The 27,839-nt window shown below is 40.2% G+C and overlaps 2 protein-coding genes across 2 annotated transcripts in view; one reads left to right on the top strand and one right to left on the bottom strand.

The window, feature by feature from the left end:
• top3b (DNA topoisomerase III beta) overlaps positions 1-27,839 on the top strand; it is a 45,864-nt gene that overhangs the window by 1,832 nt on the left and 16,193 nt on the right. Inside the window, exons 2-15 of the mRNA XM_052068219.1 lie at positions 3,764-3,895; positions 6,322-6,428; positions 6,519-6,593; positions 10,445-10,638; positions 11,040-11,196; positions 11,269-11,382; positions 11,604-11,694; positions 12,505-12,659; positions 15,641-15,746; positions 16,257-16,403; positions 16,508-16,681; positions 17,736-17,864; positions 18,854-19,003; positions 24,446-24,546. Coding sequence (XP_051924179.1) covers positions 3,764-3,895; positions 6,322-6,428; positions 6,519-6,593; positions 10,445-10,638; positions 11,040-11,196; positions 11,269-11,382; positions 11,604-11,694; positions 12,505-12,659; positions 15,641-15,746; positions 16,257-16,403; positions 16,508-16,681; positions 17,736-17,864; positions 18,854-19,003; positions 24,446-24,546 — 1,832 coding nt within the window. The remainder of the gene's footprint in view (positions 1-3,763; positions 3,896-6,321; positions 6,429-6,518; positions 6,594-10,444; positions 10,639-11,039; positions 11,197-11,268; positions 11,383-11,603; positions 11,695-12,504; positions 12,660-15,640; positions 15,747-16,256; positions 16,404-16,507; positions 16,682-17,735; positions 17,865-18,853; positions 19,004-24,445; positions 24,547-27,839) is intronic.
• Positions 993-2,177, bottom strand: il17a/f2 (interleukin 17a/f2). Its single transcript, XM_052068391.1, has 3 exons — positions 2,019-2,177; positions 1,720-1,895; positions 993-1,231 (listed from the first exon to the last, which is right to left on the bottom strand). Exons 1-3 carry the CDS (start codon positions 2,031-2,033, stop codon positions 1,003-1,005), a joined length of 420 nt encoding a protein of 139 aa, XP_051924351.1. The 5' UTR covers positions 2,034-2,177; the 3' UTR covers positions 993-1,002.

Raw genomic sequence — 27,839 nt, 5'->3', positions numbered from 1 at the left:
GATTGTCATGTAGTCTTTACTTTTAAGGCCTCTGTCTATACTTTTTCTTTTGATCTACCGAGACAACCCCCGGCTCCCCGTGGTCATAAATACGCTATCTAATTGCTTACAATTTTGAAGAAACCCGTGATGCTAATTAGAAGACACACCTTTGTTGAATTCTTTTCAATCTTTTCTCAGAGTACCATAATTTTTATTCAGGTTGTTTAAAAAATTTCAAAAATTATTTTGAAATAATTCAATTGAACCACAATTAATGAATTTTCATTATCTTTTTATTAATTATGTTGTCAGATTCATGTTATTTCTGTTACCACTGTGGGATTTTCCTCCATTAGGTAAGGGGACAATAATTTTGCCCCAGTGTGCAATAAGGACCAAGTATACATAGATTTTTGCTATTTGCAGACTAGCCCAGCAGGGGTCCACTGAGCTCTCTCTCTCTCTCTCTCGATCTCTCTCGTACTCTCTCTCTCTCTCTCTCTCTCTCTCTCTCTCTCTCTCTCTCTCTCTCTCTCTCTCTCTCTCTCTCTCTCTCTCCCCCCCTCCCAACATGCAGTGATCCATACAATAATTTTGTGTTTGTTAATCGATTATGGTATTATAATTGTATCATTTTATTGATTAATTGTGATCATGTACCTGTGTCATGAAATTTTTTATCCATTTTCTATACTTCTCGGCGCTTATCCTGTTAAATACAGGATCGAAAAAATGATTGACAGCAGGAGTAATGACATTTGCCGTAACCCATTGCGGAATCATTGTTTTGAGGGAGAGAAAAGTGAGACGTTTGAGCGAGATTTTTATTTTTTTTTCTGGTTGACACCAGACAATAGGCATGGACTAAAGTGTGAGAAAATAATGAAGAACTTACAGTAATTGATATTTTCAGTGTCAATTGGAATGTCTTAATGAATATAAATTCAATCTAAGTCAATTTCATACTTTGCATGTGTCTTCCCAGCAGACACATGCGTCACAATACAATACCATCCCTGTTTAACTGTGCCTGGAAATAGCACATATACATGCTATGGTGATGAGTTCAAATTCTAAGGAGTAGCTTGCCGTCGGGAAACAGTTGGGGTTCTTCTTGAGGACGGGCATTCTCACGGCTACAGGTATGGTCTCAAGACCAAAAGCGTTGTCCAGCCCTCTGCAGGAGTGGCTCGTGTGGCAACTGGCTTCATGTATCACTTGAGGTACCCGGTCCAAGTCAATATTTTCACTATGTATAGGGAGCAGAGTAAGACCAGAAATAGGTAGTGAGCATTCGCATACTCACAGGCATGCCTCTGTCAGCCACTTAATTAGGCATACCCGCAAAGCCAAAAATTAAATACAGGTGTGTTTACTTATGCAACACGACAGATCTCTAAGTAAGAACGAAGAGACTAACACTGAAACCAGAACAAAAGTAAGCATCTTCTTTGGCAGGGTTCTAGATGCAAATGCCACATCACATCTCATTCGATTGTGTTGCTGTATACCATTGCATGTTGCACACACTGTCGTTAATTACACTGGTCAACAGCAAAGTTGAATTAGTTGGCTTTATGCGTCTTTAATGGCTTTCAATGTATTTTTGACGCTGATTTAAAATAACTGTCTTGACGAGCGCCCATTCGGAATTTGCGCAAAAACAGAGGGAAAAGAAAAGTTTGTTGACCAATGTTAGAAATCAGTTTAGTCTTTCATGATGAGACCAATACTCACATATAATTCCAGGGGGCAAGACTGCGCTCATTGATGTGACTGGGCATATTGACCAACTGGCTGTGGTAATCATGTAAGCTATATGTGCAGAATGATTCATCGGTACATTGGCTCTGCAGGGGCATAGCCAGGCACCAGTGGACAGACAGCAGGCAGAGCAAAAATGCTCGCAGCAGCTGGACACAGAAAAAAATAGAAGCGAGATTTGGGTTTGTCGATTAGTAATACGGTATTAGCTGTAGTGTCCGACAAGCCTGCACAGAATAACATTTATCGTTGAAAACATGAATGTCACATACCTGAATCCTTTCCATTTGTGTTTTCCAGGGGCAGGACAAGGCACTCTAAGATTAAGCCTTGTTGAAGATGTTGAAAACTGCTTTTATTTTGTTCCTTATGCTGTTGTTTCTTTGGTCTTCACTGCATCCTTTGGCTGGAGTTTTGACAACTGTTCTTGTTGTTCCCCTTTTTATTTGTCTGTGTGCGTGCGTGCGCACATGTGTGCAACCCGCATGAATTTTTAAAACATATTTGTCTTCAGTAAGTTTGAAATTGCGGTGAAGTGGACACACAGGCCACTCTATTTTATCTTTGCTTCCTTTGTAAATTAATAGTCAACCTTGAGGGAATAATTTGATTCGCAGAGGATGCAACAATTCAGCAAAGGAAAGAGCACTTTCAACTGCTCCCTCACAACCCAGGAAACGAGTATACGCGCATGCAGTATCTATTGAAAAACCTCTAAAACAGCCTTGGTTCATCATAATGAGGGACGATGGAGTCACTTCATTTGTGTGTTTGTGTGTGTGTGTGTGTGTGTGTGTGTGTGTGTGTGTGTGTGTGTGTATATCTCAGGGCTTCTCCTAGCATCAGCAAATCTAATACTTCTTAATGCAATGTAAAATTAATGACCACGTCATACTACGCACGCGCACACACACACACACACACACACACACACACACACTGCTGAAGATGTTAATTGTAATTAATTGCATGATTTCCGCAGTTAACTCACGAATAATTACAAATGAATCACCCATTTTATATCTGTTCTTAATATACAGGTACAATAAAATATTTTTTTCATTACGTTGTTAAAAGTCAACACGTGTTTACCAAATAGAAATGTGGTTGTGTCGTTTAGTTCATAGGTTCCTATTGTGGTAATTTTTCTGTGACGAGGTGGCAGTTACTTTTCATGTTGGATGATGATTTAAATTGAAAGCCAATCCGTGTTGATGGGAAGATTGATACTTGGAACCTGAAACAACTTCTGACTGTGGACTCCCTATCTATCCATCCACCTATCTATCTTTTTCTTGCTAAATTGTGTTATGGCGACTCCTTTACAGTGTTGTATGACAGGGCTGTCAAACTCATTTTTGTCATGGCCCACTTTGGATTTACATCTTCCCTTGGAGGCCCGTTACAACAGTGAAACCGAATAAATGTTTAATTATCACATTATTTCTTGTACACAACAATTTGACGGGTTACTCGTTTTGAAATCACTCAAGTCAACTGTTTGTTGTTTGCTCAATTGTTGTTCAAGTGTGTGGAAATAACAAAATGATTGCAGAAATCCAACATAATTTGTTTTTTACACATGACAATTTTAGCTTTCAGGACAGATTTTAACTAGATCACAGAGGTTGACACGCATGATTTGCTTTGTACGTTTGCTCAAATGCAAAGGGCATAAAAATGTCACATTGAGAATGCATGTTTCAGATGATAAATGATCAAGAATGTGCTATGTGAATCAAACAACACTTCAATGCATGCCCTGTCCATAAAATGAGGATGCTTATGCTACATACATTGCAAATTTTTACGACCAAATAGAATCCCGACACTGTATGAATGTAATTCGTAAAAATAATAGCCTGTAGTTGCCTTTTAACTTCATTTACTGTCCTGTCTGAAACGGGGGTTTTAAGTGCACCATGTCAATATACTTTATATGGTCGTCATTATAAAATCAAAAATGCATTTTTGATTAATAGACCAACGCCTGTTCTTTCTCTTTTTCTCTATTCAGGAACTTGTACAAGCCGAAAGGGGCTCAATGCATCATGCTTTGTGCATGAGTTCACTGGCAGCTTCCAAGGCCAAACAGCACGTTATAAGATGACTTCTGTTTGTGGACATGTGATGAGTCTGGATTTCATTGGTGGGTAATTATTCCTATTGTATCGTGCCAAATCCGTTTATTATTTCAAATTGATGCCTTTTATTTATTGTTCGTGGATAATGAATGAACAAACTTTAACACCCACCTGTTTCAAACACGTTTGTGAGTGTACATGTATCACTGACTCATTCGTTAGAGGCATAAGCAACATTGTCGAGTCCAGCATCAGAAGAGCCGCTATACTTTTATTTATGTCAAACAGTTATAGACACCGTTAAGTTGTGCCCTTTGACCTGATAATCTTCTTGTAGAAGTGTTAAGGGCACACTTTGGGACAGTGTTTACAGAGTCCCAGTTACTGGAGCCTAAAAATTGGCATTATTGACTCAACATTGGTAGCATCAGATGGCTCCTACCAACTACAAAAGTCTGACAAGAAGTCTGGAAAAATGAAGGTGAAATACGGATGCTGGTCACTGATGTTGCTACTTCATCAAACGATTAAAAAAAAAAAGCTATTCGTTCTGATATCATCACAAATCTGTCATTATTTTGCACGTTGGATGTTTTAAATATTATTAGTTACCGTCTATTTTAATGGAGACGATTTCAATCTAGTTGACATTTTCTTTTTGTCACCACAGAAGAAAACAAAATGGCATCATTTTGGAATGGTACAATAACTCCAAATGGCAGCAGATGACTCCCATTCAGTGTGTAGAAATGTAATTGTTTGATTATGAAGACACAGCAACATCCCCATTTAGAAGCTGGGAGGGATTGCACCCTTTGGCGACCACATTTTTGAAGTTGTTTATTTTTACTTTCCCTCTCAAAAAGGTGTCCCTTTTCTTCCCATTTGAAGTTATCCAAGTGTAGATCGCAAAAATGATGAAAGACGTGTTCAAATAATTTATCTCTTTTGTTTTATACTACAACAATGTGGCTCCTGGACAGGGGTTTTTCTGACTTTTTATATCAACTCTCTAAAATAAACCGCAAAGTGACAAAGTTCAAAACTAAAAATTTAGTTGTCACTGAGACTCACTTAGGTTGACTCTGATTCAAACATTCTGTGTTTGGCAGGAGTGCCGCACATAGAGCCATTTTTCTCCCAGGAGTTGAGATCAGTCGTTGTCATAGTTACACAAACCCATGCTCATATTGGCGCAACTCACTGACAGAGAGGGTCTGTTTTATTTGCATGAGATGGGTGACATGGGTGATGCATTTGCTGCAATTTATGATCTCGGCTGTATTTTGACGTTTTAATGCAGCATCTGCGAACTCTGTTTTGCACTGCTCCGCCCAACTTTGAGTGTCGGATGAAAGACTTCTTTACCATCTCAGCCGTGTTTCTGGAGAAGAGTGCAGCTCTCTACGGCATCGTCACAACACATTCATTTGAGCAGACTTGCAACATGTATTCTCATTGTAATGAAGACTCTCTTTATTTTATTTCCAAGTAGCGAGAATACTTTCCCTCTTTTCAAAGAGCTCCAATTTGTTTGAAGGTCATGGTGCTTCCCAAGTATGTTTTGCTTCTGGCAATGCATTGGATTTTACAAGTTTGCCTAATACATTATGATTGACAGGCCCTAGTATTAAAGATTATAGGTTTAACTCCTTCGGTCAGCTCTTTAGCGTGCAGTTAACGCATGGGTGCTCAAACTATGTATGGCTCAGGAGCAGCCCGTCCTATGATTGACATTTGACGTGCCCGCAAGATTAGATAAAAAGTTAAATGTCGGGAGATGGTCAAAGTGAGAAAGGAGCGTGTCAATGGATGTCAATGCAAGGGTGGATCTAGTCTCGTGGGGTCCCCCAGAATCGTGGGGAAACTATTCGCCTTATAACCTTCAACAGAAGGCTGTTGTATGGCACTTTATCAAATTAACATAAAATACACACTTGCATGATTGATTAATAAATTAAAGGTGAATAATGTGAAAGTGGGGCAGCCCGGTGGTCCAGTGGCTAGCACGTCGACTTCACAGTGCAGAGGTTGTGGATTCGATCCCGGCTCCGGCCTTCCTGTGTGAAGCTTGCATGTTCTCCCCATGCCTGCGTGGGTTTTCTTCGGATATTCCGGTTTCCTCCCACAATTCCAAAAACATGCATGGTAGGCTGATTGAACACTCCAAATTGTCCCTAGGTGTGAGTGTGAGCGTGGATGGTTGTTCGTCCTGTGTGCCCTGCGATTGGCTGACAACCGGTTCAGGGTGTCCCCCTCATACTGCTTGAAGACAGCTGTGATAGGGTCCAGCACCCCCCGCAACCCTTGTGAGGATCAAGCGGATCGGAAAATGAATGAATGAATAACATTAAAATGGCCTTTGTGTCCATCCACTTTTGTGCATGTGGCCCTCAAACGAAAATATTTGGACACCCCTGGGTTAACAAGAATGACCGTGTTTTAGGGAGAAGGATAACATCTACTGAAAATAAAATCCTTGTTTTTCCAGCTAAATACAACAACTGGGATAAAGTGGACCCCGCAGAACTTTTCAGCAAAGCCCCAACAGAAAAAAAGGAGGTCAACCCCAAGCTCAACATGGTGAAATTCCTCCAGGTATGTTCAATGTGGGATCCTGCTCTTAAACTCGAGACTGGGTATTGCACCTTGTGTCTTTGACGCTTTGCCATATTCTCCTGATGTTAGGTTGAGGCCAGAGGCTGTGACTACTTGGTTTTATGGCTGGACTGTGATAAAGAAGGCGAGAACATCTGTTTTGAGGTCAGAACATCTTCATCCCACAAACTCTTTTGCGACAGTTCAGTTTTTCTGTGCTCTTTCACATCGTATGCTTGGAGCGGTAGAGAAAAACATACGCGTTCGTGGCTGGCACAAGGACAGGGGTCACCAATCTGTTTGAAAATGAGAGCTACTTCTTGGGGACGAGTAATGCAAAGGGCTACCAGTTTGATGAACAAATTTGCTCAAATTACCTTTATTAATGTTATTGTGTGATAATGTTAAAGATGAATGACATTCGTTCATGTGAAGACACTATCAGAATGCTAGGAAACGGACAACACAACACTTTGTTTCTTTTAACCTCTGCAGTGTTTACGTTATCAAATAATCCATTCTAAAACATTCCTACACAGTCACTGTCCCACCAGCGACTACCTTTACCTGCAGTCAGTATACGGGTCAGTTCTGATTTCTGACACATTCGCATCAACGACCAGACAGAGTTACTCCTGCATTTGACGACGTACGAGGGTCGTGACGCAAATGGACACCATTTCCGCTTGCTACTTTCTATGGCAAGGATGACGCGTGAACATGTTTGCGTTTTCATATTCCAATATTCAGGTTTTTGCACGCATTTACATGGCCTTTATGCCTGACTACTGCCAATATTACAGTTTTAAAAGGGTTATCGACTGCATGTAAAGTAATCACTGATAAGCTAGTTTAGAATGGGCTACCCATTAGGGATGTGAATCTCAGCACTGAGGACGATTCGATACACATCTCGATGCACTGCCAGCGATGCGATGCTTAAACGATACATGGAATTTTCTGGTGATACGATGCGATACGTTTCACCGTCGTCACGATGCGATACACATTAAGATAAGATATCCTTTATTCGTAGTTCAAATCAATGCGATCCGATCCGATACAATGCAATTTGTTGCGATATTGTGCAATTAAACATGATGCGAATAAGAAAAGAAAAAAAGCTTTTAAAAAGATGGAATTCAGTATGGTATTACAAAAAGGATACCACTTTATTCCTTATAAACAGTAGAACTTGTAAAACAACTTATTTAAGCCCTTTCACAATTGGGTTTTGTGCAAAGAAAATGTAAACAATTTGGCACCTGAGACTCACAGCTGTTGCTATAGTGTAAACACAAACAGACTATTCTCACTGAGTGTCTTATATGAAATATAATAATAATTCATTCATTCATCTTCCGAGCCGCTTGATCCTCACTAGGGTCGCGGGGGGTGCTGGAGCCTATCCCAGCTGTCTTCGGGCAGTAGGCGGGGGACACCCTGAATCGGTTGCCAGCCAATCGCAGGGCACACAGAAACGAACAACCATTCACACTCACACACACACCTAAAGACAATTTAGAGTGTTCAATCAGCCTGCCACGCATGTTTTTGGTATGTGGGAGGAAACCGGAGCACCCGGAGAAAACCCACGCAGGCCCGGGGAGAACATGCAAACTCCACACAGGGAGCTGGAATCGAACCCGGTACCTCTGCACTGTGAAGCCGACGTGCTAACCACTGGCCTATAATAATAATATATATATATGAATCTATAGCGCAAGATGTCCATCCATCCACTGTAAGTGCAACTCTTTGTGCACTGTTCAGCGACACAGTAATCTCACTTCTTACTTTGTTGTACACATCGGGAATATGTAAGTGAACACAGGCCTGTCTGGTATTTTATACCTGGGTTCCAAAACGTGCACGAGCTGTCTGAAACCCTCGTTGTCCACCACGCTAAGGCTGGAGGTCTTTGCATATGAAATAAGCAGTGACCTTAGTTATAGCCATTGCGAGGTCACAGTGAGTTGCAAGGGGACTCCCAAAATAAGAGGCAATTTTTTTCTGATCCTGACCTGGTTTACCAAGAGTTTCTCCGGTGTCCGACGAGGAACTGGGCGTGGAAGCGGGGGGGCGGGAGGGAAACTTGTCGGTGATCTGGTGCCATCGTTTTAAGTGGGTCTGCATATTTGTGGTTCTGCCGTTGTATGGCTTCTTAGTGCGACATTCCTTGCAAATTACGGAGGTTTTATCAAGCTTTCCGTCTTTCTTTTCGAAGCCGTAGTATTTCCAAACATTTGAACAGATTTGAATGTTGCAGCTGCATTAAATATAGTAGTTTCCTCGCCTCCCCTTGCGCTAACTTCCATAATGTTTCGCTAGTTGTGTACTGGACTGTATGTGACGCACGGCTACCGTCCGTATTCAACACAAAACGCAAAGCAATGATGGTGCATTCTAGGAAAGGGCAGATAGGTGACATTTAACATAAATAAAACAGCGCTTGAATCGGATTTTACCGATACCCATCAATGCATCGTGATGAATCGCAATTTCACCCGTCAATCGCGTCATACCCAGTGAATGAGCCGATGCACTCGGATCGCGCATCGATGTATCGATTAATATCGATTATTTTCCACACCCTTACTACCCATGCGGTCCCTGGAGCCTGCAGCCATGGTGATGGTAACCTCTGTACTAGATGAACCTCGGCCCTGTTCAAAAGTGAATTTTTAATATTCTACTCAATGTAGATTTGCATTTAGAATTTTAGGTACGGGAATAATGCGTCTCAACTGGCGACAGTACCGTATTGGCCCGAATATAAGACGGTCCTGATTATAAGATGACCCCCTCTTTTTCAAGACTCAAGTTTGAAGAAAGACTTTTTGAACACCAACTCACTTTTTATACAGAAAATAATTACAGTACATATGAAACAAATGATTCTAACAATATATTGGAGAGAAAACGCATGTTATTTTGCCTCATTCAAATCTAAAGTGCAATGACATTCGTAAATGAATAGCTTCTGGTTTTTGAAATGTAAATTACATCATAACTTCTCCTCAGCTGCCGGTTAACCTGGCCGTTCTTCGACCCACTTTCTCCAGATTGTCGCTACTTTCTCAATTTTCTGTTAACTCTTCTATTATTCTATTTTCCTTCTTACCGCTATTTTTTTATTTTTCTTCTTTGTGTTACCGCTATTTTTATTTTTATTCTTCGTAGCAGGGGTTCACTTTGGCCTGGGGAGTCAAGTTCAGCATTCGCTTCATTGATATCTGGCGCCATCTAGCGTCGTGAATGGCTATATTGTCTAGATCCCGAATACAAGACGACCCCCACTTTTTCAGTCTTATTTCAATGCAAAAACAGCGTCTTATATTCGGGCCAGTATAGTAAATGCACACTTTTGTTGCAGACACTTTCTTAAGTTGATGGGATCAAGTGGCACTGACTCCGTAGCCTTGTTGTCTGCTATTCATACATGAATGAAATTGTTGGTACCCCTATGCTAAGGAAGGGGGGGGGGAAAACACTACAAAAGCAAAACTTAAAAAAAAAACTAATGTGATGAATTTTAATCTCTGAAAACCAAACTTGTTTTTTTGTGTATCACCAGTATTATGCAAAAACAAACAAACAAATGGCGTCACAGAATGAATTAAGTTGGTAACCTGGACAAAAATGCTTGTTGCATGTCCTTTTGAGATCATCACTGCAATCAAATGATTTTTTAAAAACTTTCATTGATATTAATGGAACCTCTCAGCAGGTATTTTGTCCGACTCTTCATGAGCTAGCTGCTCCTGTTATCTCGGGTTTGAAGGTTCCTTCTCCAGTTGGCATGTGTCCTCCGACAGATGTTCAATAGAATTTAGATCAAGGCTCACACTTTGTAGAAGGCCGCTTTAGAATAGGACAATGTTTTGCTTGAGCCACTCCCAAGGTGTGTTTTTATTCTGTTGTAAAACCATGACCCGTGAATGAGACCGCACACATAGTTTTCTGTCATTGTTGAGTAACTTGAACAAAGTTAACTTTTGAAAATCTTTTTCAAGGTTATGGAGGCTGTACAGCCAGTGATGAAGGGGGTCGTTCGGGAGCAGACCGTTTACCGTGCCAAATTCAGTTCCATTACTGACACTGATATCTGGAAAGCTATGAATCACCTTGGAGAGCCCAACCGCAATGAAGCCCTTTCAGTGGATGCGCGTCAGGAACTGGATTTACGCATTGGTTGCGCCTTCACTCGGTACACTTTTCCAATAGAGCTTTGCTTTGTGTGCCTCCATCTTCTGTTTAAACAAATCATCAGTCGTAAACGCTTGTTGTCCACCTTAGTGGACGTGGCATAAACTGCTCGAAAAATATATGGTGAAAAATGTTGTTGTTCAACATTTTTTTTCGCCATGCCTGAAGAGTGACAAAAACAAAAATCCTGACCTACACTGTCTTATTTCATGCATGAAAGGGTTAACACATGAACTATAACACAAATCTGACATGAAATTTGTTTTAACTACATGACTTACTATATATTTAAAAACACTATGTGCTGATGAATGCAGTTGTTTTTGTGCTTTCACTCTTTTGAGGATAGTAATTTAATATATGAGGCTTAAGCCTACCTTCTGCATACCAAATTGTTTTTAGGTTCCAAACCAAATATTTCCAAGGAAAGTATGGAAATCTGGACTCTTCTTTAGTATCATTTGGACCCTGCCAAACCCCAACTCTTGGCTTTTGTGTGGAACGCCATGACAAAATCCAGTCCTACAAACCAGAGAACTACTGGGTTATACATGCAAAGGTACGGCACCTGCAAACGTTGAACATTATTAAATGTGGTGGTGGTATATTGAGAAGCATTTTCTGTTGTCAGGTGTTCAAAGGGAAGGACAACCCATTGACCCTTGATTGGAATCGGGTAAAGGTCTTCGACAAAGAGGTGGCCCAAATGTTTGTGAACCTGGCCAAAACATCCAAGGAAGCCCGGGCAAGTATAAACATACATAGTCCATTTAAATTTGGCGCTTTATGGTCACTGTTTGCCACTTTTCTAAACCTACAACATATTCTAGGTGATTTATAATTTATGTTTCCTGTAATAGTATGCATTATATTGTGTTTCTTGCTCTAAATGTACCTCTTAAGGTTGAGCTAAATTATGGTAGAACTTTGTACAGATCTACACCATAATCTTCACTCCCAATACAGGTGGAGTCAGTGACTAAGAAGGAGAAGACTAAGCAGAGACCTCTGGCTTTAAATACTGTCGAGATGTTGAGAGTGGCAAGCTCTTCCCTAGGTATGTTGACACTTTTTGAGAGGGTTCCCACTGGTCCTTAAAGTTCATAAAAATCCATAGAAAAAGAAGCTGTAAAATTATGTTCTTAATTTTCAGGGAAAGCTTTTCTAAAATCAATAAAAATCCTTAAATTACTTTTATTCGAAAATAAATTTACGTTTTGTGTTTTCTAAATTATTTTTTTTTCTTAGTGTACTTTATTTGAGAATGAATTCAGGTTTTTTTTCCTTCATTTTCCTACCTGTGGTACAGTTAGGAAAATGACAATTTTACATTCAGTATGTCAAATAGAGGGTTAGCTGATTGCCCCTAAAAATAAAGATGTGCCCTTCCTTTGGTAGCAATGATTTGAACATCAGCTCAGTGATAGGTGGCTTTCTGTTCAGCCCGCATATTGCTGAGCGTGCATTAAATCCACAGTGAATCCCCTGTTGAATGGAGAAAAGTCCTTGGCTAAATGGCTAAATTAGCCCTCAAAAGTCCTTAAAAGGTCCAGAAATAAAAAGCAAATGGAAGAGTGGGAACCCTGATTTAGCTCAGAATCAGAATAATCTTTTTTGGCCAAGTATGTAGAACACACAAGGAATTTGTCCCGGTATAACACGCTGCATTATCATCATCATAAACAAGGACATGACAAATAGGTATGGAAAGACATTTCGTAATGTAAGTGAACCGTAGTGCGGTGGTACCCCCCAGTGACAACTGTGAGACAGCTTGTAAACAAAGTAGCTTGGTTTTAAAAGAAAAATGTGAAGATAAATGGTCTTAGATACATATACTGTATATCTTTTTTTTTTTATTTCATAGGCATGGGTCCTCAGTACACGATGCAGATTGCTGAGCGTTTATACACGCAGGGCTACATCAGCTATCCTCGGACGGAAACGACCCACTATCCAGAAAACTTTGACCTGAAGGGAACCCTTAAGCAGCAGACCAACTGTCATTTATGGGGAGAGGAGGTGAAAGATCAAGTTTGTCCGACCTCAAGGGTTTCTAAACATGTTCATTTCAAGGCCACATATAGACAGAGGTGGGCATTCCGTCAGTGCTGGCGGAAGGTCCGTCAGTCCGTCATTGACGGACGGCCATTTTGGTGATGGCAAATGACGATTTGATTGAAGACAAACTTCCAAGCATGATGGAAGTGAATTTTCGGCCATTGGTGTAATTGTCACTAACCCAGTCAGGTATTGACAGACCTCTCTGTCACTGACGGATGCCTGTTTCGTTGACGACTGATGGAAACATGAATAGTGTGTCTCCAGCGTGTTTGTTGGTGGAGGTGAATAAACAGCCCCCAAAATACCTATAATAACAAAGTACCGTAAATTCTGGATTGCAAGCCGCTACTTTTTTTCCACACTTTCAACACTGTGGCGTGTAATATGAAGGGGCTTTTTAATATTTTTTTTCCATCGTGTGAAAAACATGGACCAATAAAATGAATGAGTCTTTCACTGAGGTCCAATGACATTGTATGACTAATCACAACTTCCGCTCTTTTTGCCGTAGCGGGGGAAAAATGCGTTACAATGCAACAGTCGACCAATAACATGAATGAGTAGTACATAGGGGTCCAATGAAATTGTATGATTACCGGTAATCACGACTTCCTTATTTCAATCTTTCTTCTAACCCTGATCAACATGGAGAATACTAGACGAAAAGCATTTTAAACTAAAAGTGATCATTCTGGCAGTTAAAGAAGGAAATTGAGCTGCTGCCCGTAATCTTGGCAAAGACGAGTCGATGGTGCGAAGGTGGAGGCTCCGGCAAGAAGAACTGAGCCAGTGTAAAAAGACAACCAAAGGTTTTAAAGGTGGGCCGTCGTGGTGTTATAGATTCATGAAATGGAAACCTGTCTATTAGGGCATGCACGACGTTGTGTCAGCAGCTCCCTCCCAATTGTGAGGACAAACTTGCTTCGTTCTGCACATTCACACAAACAAAGATAGAGAATTCCAGCAGCCCAGATGAAATAATAAATATGGACGAAGACCCTCTGACATTTGATTTGCCTCTCACTCGGACTGTAAATAAAAAAGATGACTCCCCGTCATACTGAAAACAAGCGGCCACGAAAGAACACATTTTACCCGTGTTTTGAGCCGCGCAGCATCGGGCCTAAAGCTGCCACCGATGATCATTTTTAAGCGGCTCACTATTGAAATAATTTCATACATCTTTTCCCATTAATATGATTTGCATTATTCAATTTAAAGCCTAGTGGGCTGCAGTATTTCTCCTCGTAATTACGCAAATGCACATCAAGATCTCTTTGTCTGGCCACTTAATATGTGTCTCAGCGTAATTTCGTTGTGCAATTGCATTTATCATGCTCATAGAAATATGGAGATTATTTTAACCTCAAGAAATTTTGCCTCACCCGGAGGTGCCCCACGGCGCCAGGGATGCAGAAGCGAACCGCCGCCTTCTCATTGGCCAGCTGTTTATAGTACGATGCGGCGCGGCGCATATAATGACAAAATTTATTTTTCTTCATAAATCTGAGCATGCGGCTCTTAACTCATTCAGTACCAGCCAATTTTAGACCAAGTCTGAAAAGACGTTTAAAAACGTCTTTGGGAGTGAATGAGTTAAACAGGTGCCGTCTGTAGCCCGGAATTTACGGTAATAAGTACTCAATTTTCGAATGAAAGCAAAGATCAAAACTTTTTTTCAGGCTGAAATATTTATGTATGAAATTAAACTATGTCCATTAATCCATTTTTTCAGCTTTATCTGGGCTGGGTATCAATGTTTTCCTATAAAACAAACAAAAAAAATATGTATATGAGAGCTTTTTAGAAATAAATGTAATTTTAATGATCAATCTACAAGTATGCATGCACGCAACTCAAACGAGTTAACGTAAGATAGCGTAAGAAGATTAGATATCCTTTATTTGTCCCACACTGGGGAAATTTACAGCCTCCAGCAGCAAGAATGTAGGTAGAAAGAAGAAAAAACAACAAACACCGTTCAATTAAGTGCAATATAAACACAAAATGGATAAATCGCAGTGCTATTTACAATTGTCTTTCACATCATTTAATTATTATCATTATTATTATTGTTGTTATTTTTATTCAGCAGCCTGACAGCAGTCGGTAGGAACGAGCGTCGGTATCTCTCCTTCTTGCAGCGCGGGTGTAACAGTCTCTGGCTGAAGGAGCTACCAAGTGCTGTCAGGGCGGGCTGGAGCAGGTGGGAGGGACTGGCCATCATAGCTTTTAGCTTAGTGAGCATCTTTCTGTTGCCCACTTCCTCCAGAGTGTCAAGGGAGCAACCCAGGACAAAACTGGTCTTCCTGACCAGTCGCTCCAGTCTCTTTCTGTCCCGGGCAGAGATGCTGCCTGACCAGCAGACAATGGCCGAGGCCACCACCGAGTTATAGAAAGTCTTACGGAGCGACCGCTGAACCCCAAAGCTCAGTCATTCAGAAGTAGAGCCGCTGCTTCGTCTGATTAGGATGCCCCTGGACACCTCCCTGGGGAAGTTTTCCGGGCACATCTCATTAGTAGGAAGCTCTGGGGACAATGCTGGGCACGCTGGAGAGACAACTATATATCTTCCGGCTGACCAAGAAGTGTCTTGGGGTTTTCACAGAAGAGCTGGATGAAGTGGCTAGGGAGAGGAAGTCTGCTACCTCGCGATCCAACTGAGCGGAAGAAAATCTGTTTTTAGTGTTTGTTCCAAATACGTTTGCTCAGCTAAAATGCTTTGAACTGTTCTGTCTCAGATCCACACACAAAGACCTAAATATCGCATTGCATAGCTGTCATGTCTCGATCATTTGTGTAAAATAAAAATGTCTACAGAAAATTTAAAGGAATTACCTATGCTTCTGGCGGGAATGTGAAATGTGTATGTTATTTTTCATACGACTGTACATAACTGTGTCATCCAAATTGATTGAGGCTGCGTTTTTAATCACCAGGTGAAAAGTCTTCTATCAAATGGAATAAACCATCCCAAGAAAGGAGTTGATGTTGGCGATCATCCACCTATAACTCCCATGCGTGCTGCCTCAGAAGAAGAATTGGGTGAGTCTCAGAGCTAATGAATTATTGATGAAAATATGTGGGACCCACATACCCATTCGAACCACAATTTAAACTCAAATCAATTCATGTACTTAATTGTTTGATTGATTTACAGGTTTTTAAATTCTTAAAAAGCTACAGAATATTGTGGTATTTTTGGATCAATATACAAAACAATTACTTATTGGGGTCTTTCTGGGTACTCGAGGACACTGGACAAAACATAAACAACAAAATAATGCAATAAATGCCTGTGAAAAACAATTAGCAATAGGCTGAAGTGAGCAAAGCTAAGCTACAATAAACGGATGAGGTTAAATGGAATAAACTTTTCTCAATAGTAGGTATTGGGTCTGCATCTGGAAAGAGTAATTCACATTGCTTACATTAGGTGGTAAGGGTTCCATCAGCGGTGGCAGATCAGCGAAGAGCTCTGTCCCCCATGTTCGGCTTTCAACAGTTTTCCCCTCGCGAATCAGCTATGTTCTTTTTTTTTTTTTTTCTCCAAAGGAAGTGATGGCTGGCGCCTTTATGAGTACATCACAAGACATTTTATTGCCACAATCAGCCAGGACTGCAAGTATCTGCAGACAACCATTGCTTTCAGCATTGGAACTGAAGCTTTCACCTGCAGTGGAAAAACCCTGATCTCACCAGGTAACAGATTCAACACAGACAAGTGTTTTCACCAAAGACAGCTTGACTCTTGGACTCTTAGTTTGAAAAATCTACCGGAAACACAAAAATGGTTTTATCCCCAGGTTATACAGCTTTGATGCCATGGCAGGGCATCCCGCTTGAAGAAGCCCTGCCCGTCTGTGAAAGTGGAGACATTTTTACAGTCGATGAGATCAGGTTGGTAGAAAACCAGACGAGTCCTCCAGACTACTTGACCGAGGCTGAACTCATCACTCTTATGGAGAAACACGGCATTGGTACATCTCAGAACCACCTGTGTGCGATAAATGTTGTTTTCATTCATTTGTGTGACGTTGGCTCTAACAAATGGTAACATAAGCTTTGTTGACTTTTGTTGATGTTGCTAATAATTACAATTTGTTGCAGAAGCATGACAATAATCTAGTCGCAAAAAGCCAACAAATATTATCACTGGGATACTTATTTGACAAATCTATTGAACTGTGGAGCATGCAGGTGGCTGCCTGCCACCGTTTAAACTCCTAAAATGCAGACTTTTACAGAAGTTTACTTTAAAGTTTTGTTTACCTTAACCATAATCCCGTATTGCAAATTTGCCAACGGGACAATCCTGGTGGTTTAAAGTGCATCCTAAATCATTGCGCAAACCGAAACCAAGTTGCCATGACGGTGCTTTTTCTCTGATGTCTTTGTGGTCTTCTTTTTGGCCGTCGGCAAATAACTTTTGGTGCCTTACCGCCACCTCCTGAAATGGAGCGTGGGTCGAGCCATCCATACATTTTCTGATCCGCTTATCCTCATAAGGGTCGCGGGGCATGCTGGAGCCTAGAGGGGATCGAGCCTTTTCTGATGCTGGTCCCTCTCTCTGGAATGACCTCCCACTGAACATTCGGCAAGCCTCCTCGATGCCCATCTTCAAAGCCCTCCTCAAAACTCACTTGTATTCTTTGGCATTCGACTCAGCATGACTTAGATTTGTTCTTGGTTTTACTGTTTGGTGCTTTCTACCGCCTTTATTACCGATTAGTCTTACTGTTTATTGTGCATGTTAAACTGCTCCATGTACAGCACTTTGTATGCAGCAATGGCTGTTTGAAAGTGCTCTATAAATACTGTTGACTTAACTTGACTGTTTTTGGGTAGTAGGAGCGGTACACCCTGAACTGGTTGCCAGCCAATCGTAGAGCACACATAGACAACCTTTCGCCCTCACAATTAAATTGTTTTTGTGTGTGTGTGCGCGTGTGTGTGCGTGTGTACTCACCTCACTAAAATTCAGGCGTTGTAAATGAAGGCGTGACAAGTGACTCCCCTTTTTTGCTCTTGCAGGTACGGATGCCAGTATTCCTGTCCACATAAACAACATCTGTCAAAGAAACTATGTGACAGTCGAGAATGGACGCAAGTTGAAGCCGACCAGCCTGGGAATTGTCCTCGTACATGGCTATTACAAGATAGGTATCTGGCCTCGGTTTATTGAGAGCCTTTGCTTGATTGGTTGTCTCACTGAATGGGCTCTGCGTTGAATTTTTAATGAATGTTGTAGTTTATTTTGAAGACCAAATAGGTGAAAAATTACAGTATGTCTAGTGCTGGTCCATATGCCTCCAACTTTAGGTTAGATTATGGTGAAATAATCAACCAGGGCTGTTTCGTTAAAAAAATTCTTGTGGACACAAAAGATTGATTGGTGTGCCAAGTTTCGTATGTTTTCACAAATGTTAAGACCACCAAATCGGCATCATTTTTCTGAGCTCAAATCCCCACTGCAGCAGAAATAAAAGGATTTGCTTTTATTTCATATCTTGAACGTCTTTTGACAAAGAACCCACAGTTTCAAGACCAACCGATGAAATCACTAGGAGTGCGTTAAAATGTGAAAAATGTATTAAAGGCCAAAAATGGGGCAGCATTTGGTGGTGCTACAGAGCCATTCTGTTTTTACTTTAAAATATCACATTTTTCACCACCGACAATGAATGTGGAGAAGTTTGGTGAGTTTTCATGCATGTTTAGGGTCTCAAAAATGTTAACCATTGCAGAGAATTTTTTTTTTATACAATAAAAAAAAAACAATAGGAACTTGGCAGCAGTCGTTGTTTGGGCTCTAGCAAATACTAAAATTACCCAAGTAGCAATGGTCAAACATGAGGAGAAAGAAGTAACTTGTTTATTTCTACTTCCATTTAACATTTTTTCAAATAAGCAATTTATTGCATTACAATTTTTAGCGGCACTGTATTTTTTGTTGTTTGTTTTGTTTTTTTAAGTCTTTTTCGCAGATTAAGAGTCTAGTCAAATATTGTCACTCATCATTACATACCATTCAAACTGCACAGAGGCTCATATCCATCATGATAGACGTGAAACATTGCATCTATGTCGTTCATTGAATAGTTCAAAACAGCAGCTGTGATGGTCGTCATTCATTTGCATCTCATTCATAGATGCGGAACTAGTACTACCAACCATTCGCAGTGCTGTTGAAAAGCAACTCAATCTAATCGCACTTGGTAAAGCCCACTTCCAGCAAGTGCTCCAGCATGCATTGGATATCTTCAAGAGGAAGTTTCACTATTTTGTGGATTCCATCTGTGGTAAGTTTGCTATGACATAACATAAAACTTTTCACGGTAGAAAATTGCTCTCAGATTCCAGACTTCGGGCAGTTGATGAGTGCAAAGAATTGTCATTCACGTGTTAAAAATGATGGTGCTTCCATACATGTGGTCTGATCTGAACAAAATATACAGCAAGTGTAAAATCAGTATCCATTCATGTACTCATTCTTGTGAAAGTGCTTTTGTTTAACGCTTAATTTAATACTCAAAATCCAAATTTAAAAGGAACCGTAACTGTTGTTTTTTTGCTCTCTATATGATTTGTTTGGTTGTAACATAACTATATGATCACATTTGTCAAATCATTTCTAGTATTTCCATATAGACAACCATCCGTGCTCACATTTGAAGTGTGTGTGTGTGTGTGCACACACAGTCGACGAGTTGGCACATCCGCCTCACAGTACAGAGGTGCAGGGTTCAATTCCTCCACATTTGTTTGTTTATTGAACATAAACAGTAATAATTTGACAGAAAATAAGGTAGATAAAAAAGTAAAAGAAAGAAATCAGTCTTCATTCAACACAGTTATGTTCAAGGGAGTAGGATGAAGTAAAAAAACGTATCTAGTCCTACCCCGTTATGTGTTTATATCTACTAAATCATTTTTATATCAATCAGAAAAGAAAAAGTAAGAAGAAGTCTCCATTAAGGCTCATACTTTACCCTTAACCGTGATATTTTTACAACTTTTGGTTTGTATCGGGATTATATACATCCTCACCCTGGCACTCTTGTGTCAATTTTCTCTTGTATTCATAATGGATATTTCAATACCTTTCTCCATTTATCAACTTAGTTCTGATTTATCATTATATTTAATGTGTAGAATTTATCATTTTAACTCTGATTGATGTACCGGTAGGTTGTTTGTACTATTTTTTTAAATTTGTTTTTGAACTCGGCAAGCGATTTACTCATTTTTAGGTCCGTTTCGAGATTATTCCACAGATTAACACCTTTGCTAGATACACTTCTTTGCTTGATGTTGGTTCTTGTTTTGAGTTTTTTGAATAAGTTGGTACCTCTTAATTCATAGTTGCTTTCTCGAATTTCGAAAAACTTCTGAATGTTTTGGCAGAGCAGGTTATTGTGTGCTTTGTACATTAATTGGGCGATTTTAAAGTCAACCAGGTCATAAAATTTCATTGTATTTAATTTGATAAATCGTGGATATGTGGGTTCCGTATATTTTGATCTATTAATAATTCGAATTGCTTTTTTTGTAGTTTGAGAATAGGGAGTGTGTTTGTTTTGCAGGCATTTCCCCATATTTCCACACAGTAGGTCATATATGGTAATAATAATGAAGTGTATAATGTGTTCAAAGATCTCTTATTTAGCACTTCATTGGTTTTGTACATTCCACGGTACTCTGGTTTCCTCAAACATGCCAAAAACAACGTGTATGGCATATTAATGGAATGCTCACAATTGTCCCGAGGTGTGAGTGTGAGCGCAAATGGTCGTTTGTCTATCTGTGCTCTGCGATTGGCTGGCAACCAGTTCAGGGTGTGCCCCGCCTACTGCCCAAAGACAGCTGGGATATGCTCCAGCATGCCTGCGACCCTTGTGAGGCTAAGCGGATCAGAAAATGGGTGGATTGTTTTATCAACAACCAAATAGATCATACAGAACAAACATGTCATTCCCATCAGGCATGCTTTTTAGTCACGTCTTGATTTAATTTAAAATCCATTGTAGTTGCACATGGAAGCAAAAAAAAAGAAATATTGTCCAAATTTTTGAACCAACCATGTCTGACTTTACATGAAAAAATTATCCACATTGTATTGTTTTCTCATTGTCATTTAATCAATAGTATGATAAATTTTTGCTCATGGGATGAGAACTTTTACTGTATCTGTCATCTATCTCTTGAGTGACAAATGTTAAGTGAAATGCTTAAAGCCATTGGTGACAATTCATCTTCGTGTTATGGCTTTGTTATTAAATTTGAGACTTGCTGTGTTAAAGTGTTTCCCTAAGCCCGTATCCAAAAGATTTATAATCAACAATGTGCAAAGCACTACTTTTGGCTCAGTGAAACTCCTCACAGCACCTTAATATTATTTATTGACTCCAAGATGCCACAAGCGCCAAAATACAATATATCCTTTTGGTCAGCTTGCCTCTGCTATGGCCGGGTCACAAAAACAGCACAGAAACAACCAGGAGGTGATTTTAATAATAATAATAATACATTTTATTTATAAGCGTCTTTCAAGACTGGAGGATCGTTTTAAAGGAAAGTCAGTGATTGGCAAATTTACGCATCCCGAATCATGACTATGTCTTGGTTCACTGTATTATTTAATGTTAACAGTGGTTAACTTAATTTGTACACTTTTATCTTAGATATTAATATGCCGATGAAGTTCATTTATTTTGTATCCATTGGAGTTTGAAACTGGTGTTTTTTAAAATTTATTTATATTCTTTATGGGTGGAAAACGTAACAAATGTGAACTAGAGCAACAGAGAGAAGAAGGAGAATACAAGAATTCATGTTTAATCCCCTTAAGTACAAGTTTTGTATAATAATTAGAGCTGTCAAACAATTAAAATATTTAATCTAATTAAAAATGCAATTGTCATAATTAACTCAAATTCACGAAAAAATAATCGTGATTACTCACGCATTTTTTATCGTTTCTGAAGTTGTTTTTATATTTTTGTCCTATTTTTCCCTATTTTAATCCTCATCAATATGGAATCATGAATCAGTTTTCTATGTGCAAAATGTAAATATTTACTGAAATAACAATTTAGATTTTCAATTTTACATGAACATTTTTCACTTGGAGCAGTTATTCACACATAATCTCTCACACAATATTACTGTCCATCAACAACAGTGAAAAACATATTTTGTCACATAACAGCTGCTTTAACAGCTCTTTTTATGGAATCAAAACAGAGCAATATAACATTATAAAGTGCACATCTAAGGTAAACTAGTACTCAGCCTATAGTGGATTTAAGCCATTGTTGCATCTTTCGTTTTTCTCAAGTTTGCTTTGAGCACAGCATTTAGGCTATGTTGATTCTGTTGGTCCTTCTTGCGCGGAAGTCTCTCTACGGTTTTGTGTAGACATCATTTCGGATGACTACACTTGCTTCGATGACAACACTGAAGACGTTTTATTTTCGCTAGGTCGCTACCACTGCATCACTGAACTTCACCGTCACTGTCAGACGAACACAGAGAAGCTCCACCCGCTCTATTTATATGGACACGGAACACTGTAACCTTCCACACAAAATAGTTCCAAACAAGTAACAATCGCGTCAGTGGTAGGGATGTGAATCTCAGCACTGAGGACGATTCGATACACATCACGATCCACTGCCAGCGATGCGATACTTAAACGATACATGCAATTTTCTGGCGATACGATGCGATACGTTTCACCGTCTTCACGATGCGATACGATTCGATACACATTAAGTTCAAATCAATGCGATACGATACAATGCAATTTGTTGCGATATTGTGCAATTAAACATGATGCAAATAAGCAAAGAAAAAAAGCTTTTAAAAAGATGGAATTCAGTATGGTATTACAAAAAGGATGCCACTTTATTCCTTATAAAGAGTAGAACTTGTAAAACAACTTATTTAAGCCCTTTCACAATTGGGTTTTGTGCAAAGAAAATGTAAACAATTTGGAACCTGAGACTCACAGCTGTTGCTATAGTGTAAACACAAACAGACTATTCTCACTGAGTGTCTTATATGAAATATAATAATAATATATATATATGTATATAAATCTATAGCGCAAGATGTCCACCCATCCACTATAAGTGCAACTCTTTGCGCACTGTTCAGCGACACAGTAATCTCACTTCTCACTTTGTTGTACACATCGGGAATATGTTTGTAAGTGAACACAGACCTGTCTGGTATTTTATACCTGGGTTCCAAAACGTGCACGAGCTGTCTGAAACCCTTGTTGTCCACCACGCTAAGGCTGGAGGTCTTTGCATATGAAATAAGCAGTGGCCTTAGTTATAGCCATTGCGCGGTCACGGTGAGTTGCAAGGGGACTCCCAAAATAAGAGGCAATTTTTTTCTGATCCTGACCTGGTTTACCAAGAGTTTCTCCGGTGTCCGACGAGGAACTGGGCGGGGAAGCGGGAGGGTAACTTGTCGGTGATCTGGTGCCATCGGTTTAAGTGGGTCTGCATATTTGTGGTGCTGCCGTTGTATGGCTTCTTAGTGCGACATTCCTTGCAAATTACGGAGGTTTTATCAAGCTTTCCGTCTTTCTTTTCGAAGCCGTAGTATTTCCAAACGTAAGATTTGAATGTTGCGGCTGCATTAAATATAGTAGTTTCCTTGCTGCTGCGTGCGCTAACTTCCATAATGTTTCGCCCGTTGTGTACTGGACTGTATGTGACGCACGGCTACCGTCCGTATTCAACACAAAACGCAAAGCAATGATGGTGCATTCATTGCGCATAGGAAAGGGCAAATATGTGACGTTTAACATGAATAAAACGGCGCTTGAATCGCGATTTTACCGATACCCATCAATGCATCGTGATGAATCGCGATTTTACCCGTCAATCGCGTCGTACCCAGTGAAAGAGCCGATGCACTCGGATCGCGCCCGTGCGCATCGATGTATCGATTAATATCGATTATTTTCCACACCCTTAGTCAGTGGCATACATCGTGTACCTGTATCATCCAGGTAACTTTGGTCTTGTCAGTGGAACAATCTGGCAACTTTTTAAAAGTAAACTTTCCATTCATAAACTCTGTAAGTATCAGTTTTCGGTGTCTCGCGCTGCCGTGGCTGGCAAAACAAACGTGCGTGGACCTATGCAGCGCGCTTGTTGTTTTGTTTCTGGTTTATTTCTAGAGCAACGTAACATCCGCTGTGACGTGTGCCGCGTTAATCTTGCGAGAAAAAATGTAATCCCGTTAAAATTCATTTAAATTAATGCCAATAAAAAGCGCTAAACTGACAACTCTAATAATAATCTATGTTTATACTTGAAGAAAAATATGCAAAAAGCCAATTATTTACCATATAATAAACTAAGGTGATGGGATATTGGTGGTATTTAAAGGTTTGGCCATGCCAAAGATTAGCAACAAGATTGTTTGAACAAAATTAATGTTATTTCAATGTTGTTCCAAATACTCCCCTCTTGGATACCTTCGTAGCCAAAAATGCTACATTGACTGCCTTGAAACCACAGTTTCTGTTACTATATAAAACCATGCAAAAAAGAAAAGGCGGTGATATTGGGATTTTTTTGTGCTTTTCATCAGATTCCAACATTTTGTCACTGTAGACAGGCGACTGACACACAATAATTTTATTGCAATTTGTGTGTGCACAATTGCACTGATGTACCAAGGCAAACTTTCTGATTCAATGAAGTCCTCTTGATTTGCAGGCATGGATGAATTGATGGAAGTCTCATTTTCACCAATTGCGGACGCAGGCAAGCCAATGTCTCGCTGTGGCAAGTGCCGTCGATTCATGAAATTCATCCAGGTAAGCAAAATAGAGTGAGCCCTCGCTATATCGCACTTCATTTATCGTGGCTTCACTACATCGCATTTTTTCCCCCGAAGTACTACAGTGAAACTCCTCTAGAACGAAACCTACATGGGAGAAAATACCCCAAATGTGAAAAAATCCTCATGCATTAACACCATTCCCATTCTACTGCCCCCATACGACGAAAAAAAAAACAGTTGCGTTCTACAAAATAATTTTCTCTGCTCCAGCCTCGAGAAGACATTCACAACCCTCCTTTGCAGTTTTTCACTTATTGCAGCAGATCCCAGTCTCCAACAACCGTGATAAGTGAGGGAACACTGTGTATGTGTTTTATAGATAGATAGATGGATGGATAGATAGATAGATAGATACTATACACGCAGATTGATACTGTACCGCATGGGTGCCCATTACGTCAATCGCGACCGGTAGCTTGCTAACTGGAAAATGCAGTGTATACATTAACAAAAAAAAAAAAACAAAAAACACAGATCAATCTCTATTTTAATCTCTGGTAGAACCATTGTAACAGGCTTCCATTCTTTTCCAGATATATTTATTCAATCAAATTCCATGCTTTTCTGTACTTTCCATACTTGCATACACAAACCATGTGAAATCAAATGTGGGACCTCTGACAATAATTTTAACAGAGCTATTTCAAAACATAAATTCATGGTCATTTATTTATTTATTTATTCATTTATTTCAAACACAACTGGACATTTGACTCAGTTTGTGTCCCTGACCTGGTTGGAGATTGATTCTGTGCCACTTGCATTTGAATTTAAAGTACCTTTAGTCCTTATTGACTGACTAGGACATGTCCGGTCTGAATAGCCATTTGTAGTCATTGTCAAGTAGCTTAAAAGCTTTGTGAAAGACATGGGGGGAAAAAAATGGAAGTGACTCACAGTCATTTATTTACATATTTTCGGCACGTTGCACAAGCAAATGAAACAAATATTTCTGATACCAAATTGTTGATTTGAATGTGCTTTTTAGTGGGAGTTTGACGACTTGCTTTCATTGTGAGAAATAGTTTGTATATTAGTCGTGCTTGCATGCCAAGAGGATGCTGTCTCTCTTATTTGTAGGGACCAGGTAAAGTGAGAAGCCCACTGTTTTTAATTCCACAGAAATGTAATTCAGGATGGGCGGCCCGGTAGTCCAGTGGTTAGCACGTCGGCTTCACAGTTCAGAGGTACCGGGTTCAATTCCAACTCCAGCCTCCCTGTGTGGAGTTTGTATGTTCTCCCCGGGCCTGCGTGGGTTTTCTCCGGGTGCTCCGGTTTCCTCCCACATTCCAAAAATATGCATGGCAGGCTGATTGAACACTCTAAATTGTCCCTCGGTGTGAGTGTGAGCGTGGATGGTTGTTCGTCTATGTGTGCCCTGCGATTGGCTGGCAACTGATTCAGGGTGTCCCCCGCCTACTGCCCAGAGACGGCTGGGATGGGCTCCAGCACCCCCCGCGACCCTAGTGAGGATCAAGCGGTACGGAAGATGAATGAATGAATGAATGTAATTCAGGATCCAGTGTTATTTCTTGAAGTAAAAATGTCACCAGGTTAAATACTTAGAAAGTAGTGTTTGATTCACATTAATCCAGAGTCCCGTATTTTCACGACCATTCGGCGCACCGTGTTGTTGGGCGCAGTCTCAGTTAAGGGGTGCTATTTCTGTATTTGACACATACACAAAACGCACTGTATTATTGGGCGCAGCCAGGTATAGTAAAACATACGCCAGCTTAAACATACGTCATGCATGCACGCACGCTAAAAACACGTTTTTAGAAAGGCAACGGAAGCAAAACTGAGTTTGGTTGTACTTTATTTCGCCATTTTACAATGTACTCACGCGACTGGTACCTGCTAGGGGCGTGCCTTTAGCGTCCTCTTACACGCCCCCCCTTCACTCATTGGCGACTGGTACCTGCGAGAGGCGTGCCTTTAGCGTCCTCTTGCACCCCCTCCCTTCACTCATTGGCGACTGGTACCTGCGACGGGCGTGCCTTTAGCGTCCTCCTACACGGCCACCCTTCACTCATTGCCGGACTTCCGCATGCCTGTCGTCACTCACTCCGCCTTTTCTCTATATAAACAGCGTGTCGGACAAAGGTTCTCAGTCAGGCTTTGGAACTCGGTGCATACACTAGACGCTCCGCATTATAAGGCGCCCTGTCCATTTTGGAGAAAATTTAAGACTTTTAATGGCCCCTTATAGTCGTGAAAATACGGTAATTTGTACCGGTAGTTCTTTTAATCATATTGTGGTGATATACTGTATAAGTATATATACAGTGTATCAAATATATATCAACAATTTGGTATCAGAAATATTAGTTTCATTTGCTTGTGCAATGTGCCGACAATACATAAATTACTGTGAGTCACTTTCAGTTTTTTATTCTGGACTTAATCTGCTGTTAAGGATTATCACCAACAAACTGTAAAATCGATCTTGCTTTCATTCAATGTTAACCTGTCCTTTTTCAAATCCAACCCACAACGCATTATGCATTTCCGTAAAATCAAGGATATTAACCCAGACAATTTAGTATCACTTATCAACAACCTTCCCAGTACTGATTGTCTTTCTACAACAGATGAGTTTTTGACGTACTACAACTCAAACCTCCATAAAATTTTCAATACCCTGCCCCCACTCAAAACCCAAACTGTCTCCTTCAACCAAACAGCACCCTGGTTTACCCCCGCCCTCAGACAACTTAAATCAGAAGGCCGCCAACTTGAAAGATTATACAGAAAAAACGGACTCGCTGTTCATAAAGAAATGTACACTACCCACTTCCTCCATTACAAGGGCTCAATTTCCAAAGCCAAATCAATCTACCGTATTTTCACGACTATTCGACGCATCGTACTAATGGCTGCAGTCTCATTAATGGGTGACATTTCTGTATTTTACACATACACAGGACGCACCGTACGAATGGCCGCAGTTTTACAGTGGTAAAACATACGCCAGCTTAAACATACGGCATGCATGCGCGCACTCTAACACGTTAGCTTGAAGCATACGGTAGCATGCCAAGACATACAGATAAGATAAAAACATGTTTTTAAAAAGGCAACGAAAGCAGAACTGAGTTCGGGTGTATTTTATTTAGCCATCGTACAATGTTCTCACGTTTTTCGATCAATCATCACCCAGAAATCCATCAAAGTCCTCATCCTCTGTATCAGAAGCAGAGGACTGCACATCCCAGTTGTCATTGAACGCATCACATGCTAGTGTGAGTTGCTACGCATTGCCGA

Source organism: Hippocampus zosterae, chromosome 6 (assembly GCF_025434085.1).
Source record: "Hippocampus zosterae strain Florida chromosome 6, ASM2543408v3, whole genome shotgun sequence".
Lineage (NCBI taxonomy): Eukaryota > Metazoa > Chordata > Actinopteri > Syngnathiformes > Syngnathidae > Hippocampus > Hippocampus zosterae.
Note: the sequence above shows the minus strand (reverse complement) of the source record. Positions and strands in the feature narration are given on the sequence as shown.